Here is a 19572-nt window from a genome sequence, read left to right on the forward strand (position 1 = left end):
TGGATCATGCTAGGGGACCTTAACTCAATGTTTTCTTGATGAGACACACGACCCGTGGGAGTGGCTATGGAACTTGCTTGCTACAAGGCTACAGCCATGAGACCTTAGTAGGCAGTACATTCCGCCAGCCCCGCCAGTGCCCTATCATAGGATTTTTGCCCCTATAGCACTCTCACACACCAATAGCCCCCTCCTAGAGTTGACACTCTTGCCAGGTTCCACCTAGCGAGTCTTTTTCTTTTATATAGCTAGACCTCTATGGGCAGGACTATGGATTTTTAAAATTATGCATGCATCCTGGGTGTTGATGCCTATTTAGGGACTCTACCCATCAATTCATTGTATCAACTTTTTTTAGTCTCACAGACCCTTTTTGGTCTTTTGAAGACTTTGATAGACCTCTCTCTCTCTCTCTCTCTCTCTCTCTCTGGTGATTTGAATGGTTGTTGCTGAAGTCGCTTTCCTATGCATATTTGATCCTTCACGCTTGTTCCCTGCCTATTCTAGCCACACCATCACTATTTGCTCATGCCGTCTTCTAATCCGTGCACTTTGGGACTCCTCTCTAGCAGCTTCTCTAGACTCTAGATCTTTGTAGGTTCTACACCATCGCCACCATGCATGTGGACTTCAATGTATTAGTTAGGGCCTTCGGTGCATTGGTGTGCACCCATATGGTGCTTCTTCGATAGCTTCTCCTTGGGACAGGTCTCATATCTACCCCCATTGGACAAGATCACTCTGTTTACGTCCTCCTATAGGGTAAAAGTCTACTCTGATACCATGAAGAACCGTGGCACCCTCTCATTGGGCCATGTTTGGGATACCAATCCCACCACCTTGCCATCCATAAGGGAGCCCAATCCCCGAACTTGAATCCAATAATATGAGGTTGTCCGCCCTCAAGCCATTATATGGCATCCTCCATGAGAATCTCCTTTGCATGTGGGATATCTAATTTGGACCTTGCACATGTGGCAGTATGGCTTGCCAGACCATACGATGTAACATTGCTTATATGTGAGGGCTTTTTAAATACACAATATAACAAAATAAATCAATTAAATGTGGCTAATTCATAAGGTTACTATAACAATTACTTAGTTAACAAAAGGAAACAAATACTTTTGCTAGCATAATAAGCAAAGGAGGACAATTGCTAACATATGTAAGTGCTAAAACTAGATTTGCTTACATTAGTTAAGTGAATAGAGATCAGGTTACAAGTTGATTAATTAGCAATAGGCACATTCTCAATCCTACAGCTGATCCAAGCAAGAAGTAAATTATTGAGAATTTTTCCTTTCAATTTTCTTACTCAAGAATCAAGAAACCTAGGAGATCAACGGGTTTCGCTTTAGGCTAAGACATTGAAGCTTTGGGTGCAAAAATAAATGGGTGCAAATAAATTTGTTGAAATATGGTAATCATGGTGGCACATCAAGCTACATGATTGATGACCCCCATAAAGGAGAAGCAAATTATGTGATTGGACTTGGCTCAAAAATGGTAGTAAAGGCATCCAATTAGTAACCCTAATGGATGACTATGAAAAAGGGAGGACCGACAAAAGCAAGTGGCAAACTCAAGCATAACCCAATAAACTCGAGGAAATTCTAAGAGCATAATAGTTCCTAGAAGAAGCACAGCCCAATAACCCCAAGTAGAGGAAGTGAGAACAAACAAAAGAAAGCAAAAAACTCAAGTATAACTCGATGACCTCATGCATTTCTAGAGCGGGAGGATTGATAAAAGCAAGCAATAATCTCATCCATAACCCAATGACCCAAACAAAAGATCATGGAGGGGCCTGGGAGAGGGAGTTGGGAGGTGTTGCAACATCCCACCAAAATCTTAAAGTTGGTTGTAGAAGCAAGCTCACAAGGATGCATGCATTATGGGAAGATGAGAAGATGCAATGAGTAGGGGATGAAATAGGCTCCAAGGAATTCTAGTAGCTTGTGGGCATCCTTAAGCAAAACCAAAAAGTCAACCTACTTGTAAGAGGAGTGTGGGAGGAAGCATGTCCATGAGAAGGGAGTTAAAATAGGTTCAATAAGTCAAATAAAAAGCCAATCAAGGACCCTAATAGGATATGTCCATTAGGAAAGGATGAGAATGACAAAAGGACGAGGAAAGGCCTAAATAAGAAACCACAAGTGAGATGATGACAACAAAAGGAGATGAGAGGACCCTAATAGGATATGTCCCCATTAGGAAAGGAGAATGACAAAAGGATGAGGAATGACCAAAATAAGAAACCACAAGTGAGATAATGACAACAATGAGTGAGACTCAAGAGCAAACTTTATTATTAGAAGTAGTGGAGAAAAGGCAACGAATCGCACCCCTACTTTTGACAAAAGGGCTAAGAAAAATTCACCACCCCTGAGGGTCAAAAGTTTCAAACATTCCAAGGTTTTGATGAGGAGGATCCCTTCAGTCACTTGTAAATTTCACTACAAGATATTGGGCCTTCTTTTATGCATATTATGATGGAATTTGATTAGAATTGGAAATTTCTCTAACTATAAAGCCATGATCTAAGACCAATATTTTAGTGGCTATTATCCTTGCTAAACTACCATCAAAATTTATACCAAGTCTCAATGCTTTAAAGGTCTTGATCTAGTGTCAAATTGCCATCTAATCATGATGCTTCAGAATTTATAACCCTAAAACGTGTCAGTATTTATCTTAGTATATTGTTAGTTCTTGATGTAATACCAATGGCATTATTGGTGCTCTTTTTAAAGTTTTAAAAATGGACACAAGGGAATCAACACTATCATAGACTCTTTTGGCAATTTCATGTATCCCTTGATGTGCATTGTGCACTACAAAACTTACCATCTTGTTCATCACTTCAAGGTATTTTTTCATAACCTTCTCCTAAATCATGTATATTTACAAGGTTCTCAAAACCTATGTTGCTTGGGTAACAATAGGATAAATACAAAGCGCTTGTTGACAAGAAGATTGGTGCAAGTTTAAAGGGCCAAACATTCTTTGCTAGGATATAAGGGGTTATAGGCTTAGATCCAACTAGCTACTTTGTGGTGAAAGCTTTTAACGGCACTAAAGAGGAATAGTTATACAAGATTCATGAAAGAGGCATCCATGCAAGTAAAGGGCAATGTACTAGTATAAGTGCTTACTATGTCAATAAGCCCTCCACATTGGGCATTCACACCATATTTCAATGGGTAGACACAGCACAAAGTATTCTACAAAACACAAAAGGCTTCTATGAATTGTAATTTTGATTTGGATGCAGAGCAAAAATATTCCAACAAAATAAGTCAAACTATGTCTTCCATGCCAATTCTTTCTTTTGTCTTTGTTTGGGCTTGCAAGCCTTGCATGAGTCAAGTGGGATCCATAATGATTTGCACAGTGGAAATGTACTACTAGACTATGCATCTCACAAGCAAGTGCGGATTGGCATTCGTGAAAGGGACATGAAAACTGTGGGGCAAACTTTAAGGGAAACCTGCTACCTAGGCACCCATGCAAAATGGAAGCGGAGTATATTGAAAGAAAAAAAGAAAAAAGAGAGAAGTTTGCTAGCGAGCATCAGCAAGCGTCTGAGGTAATTCTTGGGAAAACCAAAAGGCCCTGGTCTTATAGAGCCAAGAACATGTTTGATTTCACGGCGGTTATGACTCCCACATTCTTAGCTTAAGATGAAAGCATAACAACATAAAAATGTAGCACATGATCACTTGGTAGAAGGAGGCGCAACTTTAGAGCAACAAGATGAAAATAATGACCCATTTATAGACACACAAATGAAATCTTTGATACAACTTCAACCGCTATAGCCATTGCTCCAATTAGTCAATAGGTATATATAGAGATAAATATTACAAAATTTTAAATTACCCAACACTTTTCTTTGCTCAGTCAAGTCATGAACCTATGCTTAATGTCCTTAATTGCACAATGGGAATTATTGCACAAAGATCGCTGATTTGCACCGCATGCTCAAAAGCTTTACTTCAAAGCAATAAAGATATTGTACATTTCATTGCTAGTTTGGCATGGATTTGGATACAAAAGGAACAACTAAATATAGAGTTTTAACTACCAAAGATGTTAAAAATAAAGCTAACTTGGAATCGCTCTTGAAATCATATATCAGTTATCAAGAACTTGAAAGCATTAGAACATCTCCACATTACTTGCAACACCAATGGAAAAAGGTGTTTGCATGATCCGCCAACCAAGTCCTCCAACATTCTTTTCAACATTTACAAGTGTAGACCACAAATGGAAAGCATTACTAGATGCATTGAAATAATTGTGCATGCCTCAATAATGCACTAGTAGAAATAATATCCCGACACATCAACTAGTTAGTGACAACCCTGTCACATGTGCACGGTATTATGACAGGCTTTGGGTTCGAGGAGGATTTTTATTTTGCCCTACACCTTGGGCTTCGATCCGATCAAGGAGGACAATCAGGTCACATCACTATTCATTAGATTTCCTGGTCTTCCTCAGGTCTACCATCGACTTCTTGCTACTATCGGAGCCACATTCGGAGTGGTCATCACTGAGATCCCCCCCCTTCCTGGCATGCCTTCTTCCTCGACAAACGTAGTCAGAGCGGACAGGGTGCCTCGAGTTAGGGTCATTGTCTCTGACCCTAACATCTCAGATGACCACATCGTGCTTCAGTGTCCAGATGGTGTTAACTTTTCTCAAGTCCACGCATACGTGAATCTTTCCATTCTTCTTCAGGACTACCCTAGGGCCAAGAAGGATCCCAAGAAGAATGTCAAACAAAGCCATATCTTTTTTTACTTTGAATGTGAAGGGTCTAACTGACCCTTGTACCTTTAAAGCTTTTTGAATTTCTGATCGTAAGTTGTGATCCTAAGATTACTGGGGCTAATCTAGAAACCACGTTAAAGGCTGTGAAAAGAAGAAGAAATTGGTACTTTTCCAACCATGAGGAAGGTAGAGGGGGGATTGTTGTAGGAATTCTGTCTCACTACAACAAAGGAGCATCAAATGTGATAGTAGACCCCCAAAATAGATGGCTCTCATTGCAATGTATGCTTAAGGAGCAGGATTTTTCTCTGATATCCATTTATGCCCCCAACAAAATGCTCATGACAGAACGTCAATGTGGGAGGCTATGAATGTTCTAAGAGGAAATTGCTTTGCCTTAAGTGACTTTAGTATGGTGGAAAACAAGAACAGATTGTCAAGAAAGGGTACTGTGATCACAGGTGGGGAACTGGCTGCTTGGGAAGAACTCAAAGATACCATGCAGTTAGTGGACACTAATGTTGGTGGTGACTTCAATTGGTGCAATAATCAGATAGGAGAGCTCAGGAGAGAAGCCAGGAAAGACATATTCGATGCTTCCCAAGACTTGATTGGCGAAAATGCTCCCTTTTAAAACTTAGGTGTTTTCCTCTCTCTCATTGTCAGATCATAAGCTTGTTTGCTTCAAGTGTGGCTTTGGGATGGGTCATAAGTCCAAATCTTGGTTTAAAGCTGATCCAAGTCTCCTCTTTGAAGAGTGTTCAAGAGAGGGTCAAATCTGCAACTCTTTTTTGGGCAGACTCAAATTTTCCTCGAACTTGCTAGGCAAAACAGAGCCAAAATCAGGGCTAAGAGGATGGATAGAATTCAGGAAAAGATTGGTTGTTTAGAGGTTGCTGCTAGACAAGGATGTGTTAAGAATTCTCAAGCTAAAGTGATAAGAACCAGGGTTGACTTCAAAAAGCAAGAACAAATAATTTTGAATGATTCCAAAATTTATTTCAGAGATTGGTGGGCTGGTAAGATGGATAGACCCACTAAAGAAACCGTCAAACTTATCAGAAGAAAGAGGGATAATGAGGTGCTCCTTTTGAGGAGAGGAGATGACTCTCTAGTAAGTAGCTAGGAAGAGAATGTTGATCTCATTCAACAACATTTTCAAAACCTTCTCTCCTCCACTATCAACCTTGATGATGAGGTTCAAAGAGCAAGGAAGATTTGTCAAACTGCTAGAGAGAAAACTGTCCTAAATTTTGACAATTTCTTTCTTGAGAGACCCTTGAACATTAAAGAGCTCAAGGAGGCTGTTATGGCCATGGCTGATGGTAAGACCCCAGGGGAGGATGGCTTAGCCATTGAATTCTATAAAGCCTTTTGGGAGGTTGTGGGCCCTTAACTTCTACTTCTCTGTACAAGAGAGACGATGCTCTCCGGTAGTCATATTAATGTAGGTGTCATTAAGCTCATCCCCAAAGATGGACCCAAAAATGAACTGAAAATTTGGAGACCCCTCACTATGAACTGCAGCTACAAATCTTTGCCAAATCCCTTTCCCTCAGGATTCAAAAGAGAATGGTTACTTGGATTTTACAAGAGCAAAAAGGTTTCATACTTGTCAGAGGCCAATCAAGGAGACCAAGCAAGATGTTTGCTTTCTTAAAGTTGACTTTGACAAGGCTTATGACAGGCTGGAATGGGATTTCCTCATCCAGCCTCTGTAAGACATGGAACTTGGTCCTCATTTTGTATCTTATGTGAGTCTACTTTTGACAAATGCCTCAGCTAAACTCCACAGTCAACCCTTCCCCTCAAAAGGTCAATAAGACAAGGATGCCCATTGGCTCCTTTACTCTTTGCCATTGCTGTTGACCCTTTAGACTGGCTTATCCAAAGTCAAGTTAAAGAATGTGCAATCAAAGGAATGAAGCTTCCTATTGGTAAACAGCTGCTGTGCCAACAGTTTGCAGATGACACTAATCTCACACCAAGGAACATTGTTCAAGATATTCAGGGTGTAATGAATTGCCTAGAGGTTTTCTGCAAAGCTTATGGGTCCAAACTTAATCATGCCAAGACTGGTTATTCCACTCTGAAGGGGGAAGAACAAGTCTTTCTAAAGGACATGGGCTACTCAGGATACCCAAAGGAATTGTTTTCAAGTTGCGTGGCATACCTATGGGATTGGTTCATGGACAGGTTCCTGGAGAAACTGGATAAATGGAGAGGGTTCTAGGATAAATAATCTTGCAAGAAGAAAATTAGTGCTAAATCATTGCATCTATCCTATTTCAATTTTTTCTCTCACTTGTTGGGCACCCTCAAAGACAAACTTAGACAGATTCATCAGACTATGTAGATCTTTTTTGTGGGGAGGGGATTCCAGAATTTCCAAGGTCAGATGATCTTTTTGCATCAAGCCTAAAGAGGAAGGTGAATTGGGGGTTACTGATATTGAACAGGCACCTAGGAAACTTTCTGCTTCTTGGGTAATCAAAGCCATCCGTCACACCCAAAGTGACTGGGCTCATCTTTTACACAGAAATCTGAGTCTCCTAAGACCCTATAGAGCTGCTAGGTGAAAGAATTACCATGTTCTATCAGCCATGTGCAACCCTGAATCTTGCAAGGCTAAGGGGAGTCATCTATGGCAATCCATTTGGAAAGCATTTGAGGAGATCAAAGGCCAAATAATTTTCTCTAGTAAAAGGGCTTTCATGGCAATAGACTCAATCTGGGGTCTCTGTGATTTTAAAGACATCACCTCACTAATGAGGAATTTTTAAATGCCGGTACTCGGTTCAAAAAAGGGCTCCAAGACTGGAGGAAACTGTGGAACAAGGAGCTCTTCATATGGAAGACTTGGCAGGAGATCAGAAGAGAATTTGCCCTCAACAATCAGTAGCAAGAGCTAGTGTTAAACAGGTTGAATCTGAGGAACAAGGATGTACAGTGGAAGGGGGGTAATCACTTAGTGTACAATAGAGAATTTAGTTGGGTGATTAGTCCACTATTCTTCCCCATACCCACCCCAACCTCTGACATTGAGGATCTTAAAAATTATTCAGATGGAAACAGGGGAACCCTTATGTTGGAAGTCCATTCTTCTAGGGGATGCCTACGAGAACAAGCAAGACAAATGGGCACAGATCAGGGCACATGCATTATGGTTCATTTGGCTGTCCAGGAACAACTTTCAATTTAATAATTTGATGTTGCTATTGATGTTGTCTTCCTTGCTTGGCGGGACAAGAAAAAAAGCGACTTGAAGGAACATGCTAGGTCTGTCAAGCACACTGATGAGATGAATACTGATGTTACTGGACACCTTCCTGTTGTCAGTCTTACTTTTGCTACAGGCCTCCTCTTCAACACAGGTAACCCTACTGATGATCACCTTGCTAAACAGATGATGTTCCACTCTGCTGGCTAATCTACTAGTCCATCTGCTGGACCCCCTACTGGCTACTCTGCTAGTCCATCTGCTGGACCCCCTACTGGATGTTATGTTGGTCCATCCATTGGATCTGCTCCTGGACATTCTACTGGACCCTCTTTTGGAGCTTTTGAATTATCTACTAGACCTGCTGTTGGACCCTCTACTAGATCCTCTACTGGGCCCTCTGCTGGAGCCTTTATTGGACCATCTATAGGACCTTCTACTAGACACTATACTGGACCCTCTACTAGACCTACTGCCGGACCCTCTACTGGACCCACTGCTGGATTTTCTGTTGGACTCTTTGTTGGACCCTCCACTGGATGTTACACTAGACCCTCTACTGGACCCTCTGTTGGATCTGTTGCTGGATGCCTTGATGGTCTCACTTATCAGTCTGCTCCTACTTTTGTTCTTACAAAAAGAAGAAAATCGCATTTGTATGAAGTGAGGAATAGCAACAATGCATTTAAACATTTCAAAACATATATTGCAAAGGCACATAAACAGGAATTACCAAAATGTAACACAACATTTAACGTTCAATGTGATCCAAGTATGTGAAACATGGAGCAACAAGACCACCTAGTAGCATTCTGTAGTATAACACAAAGGTAAACTATACTATGACAAGAAGCTCTATGCCCTTGTGGAATTTTTAAACAATGGAGACATTATTTGATTGAATTGCAAGTCATCATCAATACTAATCATTAACCTCTTCAATATCTTAACTCAAAAAACCATTAACAATCTTATGCATTTAAAGTGGGCATTATATATGCAATAGTTTCATCTGATAAACAAGTATAATCCAAGAGTGGAGTCCATTGCAATATTCCAACCTTCTCTTTATGTTTCTGATGAAGATATTCTCAAAGAAGTAACAACCCCTACTTGTCACAGTAAAGAAAGAGGGCTATTTACCACCTCCACAATGGGTTTCTGTGTAGTCTCAACGATGACTCACATGTCGTGGGGATCTTGAAGGAATGCCGATGGAGCCTCCACTCCAAGCTACTCCTTGTGAGAGCAATGCAAAGCACGAGCTGTCCGTAAGTGTCACTCGCTACCGGGTTGTTGAAATGTGTTTCCACGAAAGAGAGAGGGAAAGGGTAGAGGGGAGAAGAGGGGGGAAAGGGAAGGAGAAGAGAGGAATAAAGGGGGATGGAGTGGCAAACACAAAGGCACTACAAAAGAAACAAGAGAACACCCAAAAACACTCTTGGAAGAGAAGAGGGAGCTTGTATTCCAAACTTGTGCATCTAACAATAAAGACCAAAGTGAATCACTTGGCCTTTTATACATGTTACCTTTTGAAGGGAGGGCCAACTCTAATCTCTTTATACCACTCTCTTTCTTGATTCTTTACAATCAACTTGGGCCTATTTGGCTCCAAGGCACAATCCTAGATCTACGGTCTTGCCACTACATTGAATGTAGTTAACAGTTTCCTTACAAGTTCAACAAGCTTTATCTTCCTAAAGACCCTTGAAGGATGCTATCAATCAATGAGCACCATATCAACTCGAAGTTGGTCATATTGGGATCAATAATACTCCTACATCTTCAAAGGTAGTTCTATGGAGCTTACATGAAGCATGATGTTCATAGGTTTACTATGCACTAGGAAGAAAATTGATTATATTGACCTTTACCGATCCTAGAGACTTCAATCTCAAGCCTTGCCCTCAACTCGAAGGCAACATGATGACGTTATGATAATGGTCGCCAGATTTTTCAAAATGGCCATCTTCATTGCCACTAATAAGACATGTTTACCTCCACAAGCAAGCAAGCTTTTTAGCGCACATGTGGATACTTTTGGGTTGCCCTCACTCATTACAAACGACTATGTTTCCATGCTTTTGTCAATATTTCAGACCACTTTAAGGCAAGCCATGGACAATTGTCTTGATCATTCCACTACATGGTACCCTCACATGAAGGCCAAATCGAGGTTTTGAACAAGACTTAGTCTAGATGACAATAACTATCATCCACACAGGTTGAAACTTGGGATGAATACACTCTTATATAAGGACCTTGCTAGATCATAAGATCAAGACTACCACATCAAATCCAAGAGACTATTCTATGGGCAAGAAGGGCAATCTACCTTCAAAATAAGTATCTCCATCTCATTAATGTTATGGAAAGCATTAAGCTTGAAATGGAGGGAGTGATGTTTATCGCATCCCTAAGTAACCCTAATATTACATAGCATCAATATTCTTGAGGTCATCTTAGTTGGTGTTCTCTTATATGCATTATCTCAGGCTGTTATGGCCAATGGAGCTAAATTGTCCAACCAAGAAACAAAGTACAACATAACATATCCAATCCAGTAGAGAAAAAATACATGCATTTAGGTGCCTTGGGTATTGCATCAAGCATAAGGTTGTTGCATAATAATAATGTCCCTAATATCTAGGACGAAAATTAGGCCTTGGGTGTTGCATCAAGCATAAGGTTGTTGCATAATAATGTCCCTAATATCTAGGACTAAAAACTCTTGTACATGAGATGAAAACATATCTAGCCTAAAGGCCTTGCCACATGGACACCATGATGGACCATTTTCTATCTACCTACCTACACTTACATTGGTTATGTACAATCTACAAGACACGACAATTGAAGAGGATTTGCCTAATTTTAAGACTTCTATGGGATTTTCCCACCAAACCAAGAAATTGACCTAACAACTACCTAATGGGAGGTTGTAAACTCTATGAGCTCACTTGACAACAAATGAAGCTTACATAGAGATCTAACATGCAAACGAGCAATGTCAGCAAATGTGCATTAGCAAAAAGCTAACGATGAGTTACCTAAAGAACCAACGGAGGATTTAAAGATCCATTTTCTTCTAGACATATTTAGCTAAAACATAACATCGAGTGACCAAGTTTCCAACAACAGCCACCATGTTTGAGGACAGCTACTTGAGGTAGGTGCGGAACCATCTACTAGATATCAATCCGTCTCCTCCAAGTCCAAATTCAAGTTCAAGGCGTTGTGTTGCTTCTACTCATTACCTAGTGTCAGCATCCTATTCATTTGTATGGAGGTTCTCATCTTGATAGGATCCTTTGTGAGATTTTAAGGCTCCTTACCTTGTATTTTGTATTCTCGTATTCTACATGCAATGAACCATGTCCTTGAATATTCTATTGTGTGTTGAGTGAAGTTCTTTTGACTTGGTGTGAAGAGAGGCAAGGGAGAAGAGAGATCGGATTGTATGTATGTATATGCACACACACGCATGCATGCATGCATGCACATGTGTCCATGTGCATGCGCGCACATGCAAGTGTGTTAGCTATGTATCCCAAATATTAAACTTTTAAAAAAAGTGTGTTAATATGTGTCCCAATTTCAAAGCAACCTCTTTTTATCTCCAAATACTAGGTCCTATTTGGTACCCCTTGGTATAAGGATTTAGTCAAGCATCTATGTGAGCACGTCGAAATAGATTTCACATTACTAATGTGATCTTCAATATAACCGCCACCCAGCTCCATCGCTGTCTATGGTGTAGCTTGTGGCCAAATCAAACTAGAAATGTTGGTTAGTTAGGTGCATGCATCCATTAAATGAATATGTGTATATTTACAGGCTAGCACAGTAAGAACAAGAAATATGACGAGCAATTCAAATATGAACTCTCATCAATATGCTTCAAGATCTGATTGAAGTAGAATATCAATGTTATTAAACATAATCTCACCATTGATATTTTTCTTTCCATTTTTGTATCGGCCTTCACTTGGAGCATCTAGCTCAACATACAACTCTCCATAGCAACCCTCTTATTCTCAATCACACTCTCTAGCTTCAAGGGAAGATTTTTAAGTAAGAAAGCCAGGAATAGCTACACAATGAGTGCTGTTCATCGATAATGGGGTGTCATAAATCAGCCTTTCCAGATCCTGAGATGAGGCTGAGTAAAATATCCACTTACGAAGACATCAATCTGGATCCATGATTTCCACAAAACAGCAGACATTATTTTTGTGATGCAAACACTTCTGCACAAGAATGGCCTAGGAGTTCATGTATTAAGGCTGCAGAAACAGGTACAAATGGAAATGCTAAATGCATACCTCCTAGAGAAGTTTTTGCTGAGGTGGAGTATCAGACGCCGATCTAGCTCAAAATAGTTTGCAATCGTGCTCTACATCCATCATGGGAGTGGAAGAAAGATTCTTCTCAGTTAAAAAGCAAGAACAATATAGGACAGCTGTAAATAAAAGGAAAACATTTTGAGATGGGATGACCTCTGAGAAAAATTCAGCCATTATATTTCCATCAGAGCTTGTGTGTGGAAGACGCGACACTTCACAGCCTCCTTGAAACAGGACATAGGTTGGCAGCTGTCCCATGTTGACTGCACTGAATACATTAAAAAGTCAAACCTATTGATGATAACATGAGAAAAAATCAAGTCTGTAGTTTTCTTATAGCGGAGTGAAGCTAGAAACAGACATAATTCTAAACAAATGCACGCCTTAAAGAAGCATCTAAAATTTTCTTATTTATGCATAGACATGGATAACACTTTCTCAACGTCTCTCATTTGGGCGGCATAGTGCATACAGGATCTGCCAAAAGCACTGATGTGTAACGATCTCCAGTATGAACTCTCTCAAATTGTAGAAGAGAGAGATCCTTCAGTCAAATGGAAAATAATTGGAGTGAACCCTTTGTATTTCAACATCTGACTTTGATTATTTATTGGACCTTAAGATAGAAGGTTATATTTATTTCGTGCTAAAGATCGGGTTATCTCCTTTACAACGCCTCTGATATCATGGGTGTATTCTCCCCTTCTAAAAAAGAAAGGACTAGCTGATTCATAGTGCACCAATGAAATTATTAAACAAGTCTAGTAAGACTACAGTACTTTTCAGGAGCTTGAAATTCCTCGTCCAGGATGCAGTGCCAAGTTAAATTGGAAGCAATTGGATTGTTTTGGATTGAAAATTTCAGCGCAAAAGGCTAACTCTTCATCGTCTATACATAATGGATCAATCTGCTATTCTATTGACCGGAATTGATGACTTGTCTAACCAATCCTAATAGTGTATTCAAAAAGAAAAAAACTACACTCTTTGGACTCTGCTTGCACTCCTGAATAAACCTGAGACAAAAGTCAGCTTCTTTAAGCCAAAGTCTCAAAGGGAAATCAAAATAATACTCAACAAGAACACGATCTACCACCCATAACAAGTACTTGCAAACCAGGTGAACTTATCCAAAAATGAAAATTTGCTATCAGATGTGAATACGTATCGTCAACAGGTCTAGCCATAAATCTGATGAGGAAAAAATGTCACATTGGCCTACATAAAAAAAGTAACAAGAACAATTGTACCGATCAACGGGAACTGCCCCAACCAGCCATGAGTGATCATACTTGAGTGATTGCTTGCATCTCAGATGCTAGCTAAGTGATTGATGGTTGCATCAACCTAGAATGTCGATAATTGAAATCTTGAGTGATATCAGTGCACCGGTGATCTTATGCTCACATGGCAAGCAAACAAATCTCTACATGCTCATTGGCTCTAAATATTCCCCCTCTCGGATATGCTGAGAGGAGTACCTAGGCGGTGAAGAACAGAGCATGAAAAACAAATGCCTGATGAACAATCTCACCTTGTATCATAGGAGGAACATGAAACTCTAGGAAATCTTCAATATAGTCTGCACAATCAATCTCTAGGAGGTCCTTACCCAAGCGTAAATGAGGGCCACATAGGCTCGTATTTGCATCATTAAGGAAGTGACCCATTGTCTGGACAACAAAAAAGAATAAATATCAGCAAGCTAATCTAGAGAGGGAAAAGCCCCCCCTTCTCTTCCCAATTAGCACACTATTCTAGTAAGAAGGTGTAATAAAAGAAAAAGATGGAAGGGAAGCAACAAGAAGAGACGATCAAAGAGGAAGCACTGTGTAGTATTGGAGAAAGAGGCTTCATAGATAGAGAAACGTAGGGGAGAGAGAACGGCATAAAAGCAGACGGAGCAGACTAGACAATGGCAGGCAATGGAGAAGAGAGATTAGGTCAACTCGCATGGGACAATCCATCCTCTCTCTCTTCTTCCACCACCTGTACAGAACCTTAGAAAACAAATTGATGCGATTGCTCCTAGATAACCTCCTACATTTACCTCTCTCGCCCTTTTCTTGGGAGAATGAATTAGAAGTGTTCCCACTGCTCCTTGGCAATCAGAAAGTTCTGTCCCATGGAGCCAGCAGAAAAGCAAATGGTAATCAGCAAAGTGGATCAATAGCTCCTTCCTCCAGACCCCCTTATGCGAGGACGCTTCAACTGTTTACAACCTCCAAAAGAGATGCCAGCTCCTCCTCCAGCTAACTACGTTGCCATCACCATTGATCAAGCACTCCATAAAGATTCAATGGAATGGTTGAAAATGCATGCTCTAATGGGTTTCCTACCAGGCTCCGTCCCCCTGTTGCATTCCTTAAAACTTGGGTGAGGTCCAATTGGGTTAGGAAGGCTTGTCAGTCACAAATGTGCACTGTCCAAGGAAAAGATACTACGATTTTCTCTTTGAGAAAGAGGAAATGGCAGCCAAAGGAATTTGGGCAATAACAAATCAGTCTGTCTACTTAGAGAGCTGGACTCCTGAATTTTCCTCGGATAAGTCAAGACCCACTAAAACCCCAATGTGGGTGGAAGCTCCTTAAATCTACCTCTCTCTCTATGCGACCAGGCAGCTAAGAATTTGTGGTGGCCTTGGTGAGGTCCTAAGGGGTTGAGAAACAACAATTCATCAACCCAAGAGGCCTCAAGTGTATAGTGTGTGTATAGATGGACCTTGCTTAGCACCCTAGTCATTTTGAATAGGAGTGGGAAAGTCTACAAAGAACAGCAGCTCATTTACAAGAATATCCCAAACTCCTACTTCTTATGTGGACTGTCAACCCACATAATAAGAATTTTTCCTCAAAGAAAGAGCAAGGCCATGTCTCCTATTGAACCTACAGCCCCACCTACTGCTTAAAAAGCGAAGTGGGTGTCAAAGGGGAATATTGGCCAAGATGTAACAGCTCTGAACCAATTAAGGGGGTGGAAAAAATGTCTGTATCTAGAGACCTCACAAGCAAGGAACAAGAAGCATTATCTTTTATCTCTAAGAATGCTTTTGAGGCTCTAGTGGATCAAGAAACTGATGAATGGGTAGTTCCCGCTGCCCGCCTGGCTGCCCCCCTCCGCCATCTCTTCCTCCCCGCAGCCCTCCTCCGCCTCCTTCCCGTCGTCTCCTCCCTCTCCACCACCTTCTCCACCGCCTGTTCCTCCACCTTCGCTGCCCCTCCTTCCCCGCCTCTTCCTCCACCATTGTTGTGGAGTTAACCCTCGAGGAAACATGCCTTCTTTTACATATTGCTGAACATCTCGCAGTTCTGGCCATCCAGTGTCTACCAAAGAAACCACCCCCCGGTCTTGTACTACAATGGCTTGAGTAGCCAACTCATCTGCTCTTTGATTTTCTTTTCCGTTTATATGAACAAACTTGCAAAAATCAAACTGACTACATAGTGCCATAGCCTTTTGATTAAGCTCCTTCAAATGAGGACTTCTTGTCTTGTAATGCCCTTGTATTTGCTTTATAATAAGCTGAGAATCTCCTCTTACTTCCAATTCTTTAACTTGACTTTGAAGACAATCCTCCAAACCAAGAATCAAAGCATTATACTCAGCTGCATTGCTAGCTGTGGTACCTAGAAGCTCTTGTCCTCTTGCCCACACCTCTTGACCTTCGGAATTCATCAAGACTATCCCCCCGGCTCCTTGTTGGCGTGAAGGACTAAAAGCCCCATCAAAATACAAGACAAAAGTTGTTGGTGGTGTATCCCTTTCATCTTTAATGTCCTCTTTATTTTTCTTTTCTTCTCTTAGATCCTGCCGTTTTGTGAGCAAATTTGCCATAGTGGACCAGTGGTATTTTCAGTAACAAAAGAGAAAGAGAACTCTTGAAGCTCTAACAACCATTTTGTAAATCTTCCCCAAAGATTAGGTTTATGAACTAGATATGCTAATACAGACTGAGAGGTAAGGAAGAAAAATGGTCGAGGTAATAAATAGGAGCGAAACTTTCTAATTGAAAACACAAAAGAGAGAGCTTGTTGCTCCATTTCTTCATACCTTGTTTCCACCTCTGTAAGCTGTCAGCTAGCATAATAGATGAGTTGCATTCTACCTGCCTCTCCTTTTTGTAACAATACAACCCCAACTGAATGCAAAGATACAATTCGATTTACATAAAATTCTTGAGACCAATCAGGGGCTTCAATATTGGGCCCTTACTCATGGCCTCCTTAAGTTGCTGAAAAGACTCTTATTGCTCCACACCCCATTGGAAAGAAACTCCTTTTCTTGTCAACAAGTTCATGGGATGCACTATCTCTGTGAAATCATCACAAAAGCGTTGATAATACTTGCTCTTTTCTAGAATTCTACGAACACCAGTGACACTCTCAGCACTTGGCAATGCCATGATTTCTTGAACCTTGTCACGATCCATTTGCAGGCCTTCTTCAGACATAATATGCCCAACAAGACTACTTTTGTTTGAGTCAAATAACACTTGCTAGGATTTATACACCCTTTTGCTTCATCAATCCTAGCTAAGGCCATCTTTAACTTCTCCATGTGATCTATGTGTCGAGAATAAATGCAAAAATCATCCAAAAACACCCTTATGAACTTTCCCAAGTAAGGCTCGAGCACTTGACTCATGAACCTTTGAAATATAGCTGGTGCATTGGTCAACCCAAAAGGCATCACTCTGTAAGCAAAAACTCCCCAAGGTGTGACAAATGATGTCTTCTTTTGATCTTCCTCCCGAATGCGAATTTGGAAGTATCCAGAATACCCATCACATACAGAATACATCTCATGCCCTGCTACTTGGTCTAGTATTTCATCTTGGAATGGGAAAGGAAAATGATCCCTCTTAGTGCATGCATTCAAAGGACGAAAGTCCACACAAACCCATCACTTATTTCCTTTCTTTAGTGTGACAACTTCACGAGATATCCATTCTGAATCATCAACAGGAAAGATGAATCCCGCCTCAAGTAGTTGTGTTACCTCTTTCTTTAGTGCCTCAGCTTGGATCACCCCCATTCGCCTTAAGCGTTGCACAACTCGCTTGCTTTCTGGCTTCAATTCAATCTTGTGCTTCACAAGAGAGACAAGTCAAACCTGTGAATAGCTTGTTGCAAAGAGACATTGAAAATTATCTAACATGGTGCTGGTTGGTCACTTATTTTTGAAGATTTTATTGAGGATCATATTGTGGAAGGTTTTCAACAAGTGGTCATGCATAATAAGTTGGTCTTGGTATACTAAGGCTCTGTGGGATCTTGTTTGGATCTTGTTTGAGATATTACTTGGATCTTGGTATTTTCTTTTTGTGTTTCATCATGGTGAAGATTCCAGTGTTTCGAGGGACCCAAGAGGAAGACCCGGAGTCCTATCTTTGAGATTTTGTTCGAGGATGCCGGCTTTCTGGATGGTCCATGAAGGATCGGGCGCAGATTTTGCCTGATTTTCTTGAAGGTGTACCCTTGAGTTGGCATGAGGCCTTGCCGGACTCTACTAAGGAGGACTGGGACCAAGTGGTAGCTACAATGAAGCAGAGATTTGGGACAGTGGAGTCGCAAAATTCTTTGATGTTGCAGCTGGATCGGTTCTATCAAGGAGAGGGTGAGATGGTCTCTGCATTGGCAATCCGATATGAAACTTTATGAGAAAGTATGAAAGGGCAGCTTTGCGAGCTGTGGCATCTACATCATCAGCTCCTCAAAGTCTCGTAGGGATGGAGTACTTAAAGATGAGCAAAGTTGTTATCGCTTTGGAGCCTCATCTTCGCTCAAAAGTAATGAGTAAAGACGTGGAGACACTTCGCATTGCGACCAAGAAAGAAGCTTCTCTAAAGATCGAATCCTCTTTTGTGTCTTCAACAGCTATAACTTCTAAGGTGGAGCTAATGGGCACTCCTCAGGTACCAAAGTCCACTGAGTTAGATCATAATATCTCTCAATTATTGATGGCAGAGTTTGCTGATCTAAAATTGCATTTCGTTAATGCACGACAACCTAGAGCACCAAAGAGTGAGGATAGGCCTCGAGATAAGAGTAGGGTCACTTGCTATGAATGTAATGAAAAAGATCACTATCGCCCCAAGAGCCCTAGATTAAGAAAAAAAGAAGAAAAACGAGTATTCTTGTTAGAAGCTTCTTCAGGGGATGAGGAAAGAGAGGTAATGATGGCTAAACGGGAGCGTGGTAAAGCAAAAGAAGAAGAAGAAAGCAAGGAAGCAGTAGATGAGGAACATCAGGAAGAGAAACGCCGTAGTAAGAAAAAGAAGGCATCTAGAAGGAGAATTAGCTAGTCAGACTTTCCTTTAGGAGAAGGAATTGGAAGCTATGACTTGTTGTCTGACCTTAAAGAAAAGAAAGCTCATATCACCTTTGGTCAATTACTTGCTTTGTCTCCAAAACTACGGAAGGAATGGGAAAATCTAGCAAGCACAAGAGTATCAAAGAAGAAAAAGAAGAAAAGTGCCATTCCTGTTGTTAAAAAGGTAGATATAAATGTTGGTGATGATGATGTACCTGTGGTTGATGTGATCATTGATGGTCAAGTGATTTCTAATGTTTACATTGATGGAGGTGCATCGATTAATGTCATGAGTGAGAAGACCATGATAGATGCTAATTTAAAATACTCTAGTACTACCTCTCCTTATCGCATCAAATTGGCTGACAACACTAGGGTTAAGACCTTGGGAGTTGTGAACTAGGGTTAAGACCTTGGGAGTTGTGAAGAATCTAGAAGTGGATGTATGTGGAATTTCTATGCTGACTACTTTTCAGGTGATCCCTACCAAGCCAGATGCACGTGTCTATCCATTGATTTTGGAAAGACCTTGGCTACGTAAGGTAAAGGCTGTTCAAAAGTGGGATACTGGAGAATTGATTTTACAGGGAAATGATAAGAAGGTGCACTACAACATCAGAAGCCGTAAAAAGGAAGTTGTCAAGAAGTAGTCTTCAAAATCAGAGAGTTCAAGCTCTGATTTAACCAAAGAAGAAGAAGAGACAGGGTATAGCTATTGTGTATACATGCATTCAGAATCACCCTTCTCACAATTGAAAGTGTACATAACAGCTTCAAGATATTGTACTCTTCATCATTTGCATAGCAAAAGAAGTTGAAAGCATTGAGAATCACCACTCCACTGTTATAGTCAAAAACTACTTAAAGACTCAACTCTTCTTCACACCAAGCTGCCATCGCATAAAACAATCC

At 40.7% G+C, this 19572-nt stretch overlaps 1 protein-coding gene across 2 annotated transcripts in view; it reads right to left on the reverse strand.

Annotated features, from left to right (window-relative positions):
- Positions 1 to 11771: 11771 nt before the first annotated feature.
- Positions 11772 to 19572, reverse strand: part of LOC147899483 (Thioredoxin superfamily protein) — a 128957-nt gene continuing 121156 nt past the window's right edge. Inside the window, exons 9-11 of one of the 2 annotated variants that reach the window (XM_087378445.1) lie at positions 12502 to 12611; positions 12328 to 12398; positions 11772 to 12197 (exon numbers count right to left, since the gene is read on the reverse strand). In XM_087378445.1, coding sequence (XP_087234571.1) covers positions 12182 to 12197; positions 12328 to 12398; positions 12502 to 12611 — 197 coding nt within the window. In that variant the 3' untranslated portion in view covers positions 11772 to 12181. The remainder of the gene's footprint in view (positions 12198 to 12327; positions 12399 to 12501; positions 12612 to 19572) is intronic. The other variant, XM_087378446.1, reaches the window with a different exon arrangement.

Source organism: Dipteris shenzhenensis, chromosome 8 (genome assembly GCF_047967505.1).
Source record: "Dipteris shenzhenensis isolate YYH24624 ecotype China chromosome 8, Dip_SZ_1.0, whole genome shotgun sequence".
In the NCBI taxonomy this organism is placed as follows: Eukaryota; Viridiplantae; Streptophyta; class Polypodiopsida; order Gleicheniales; family Dipteridaceae; genus Dipteris; species Dipteris shenzhenensis.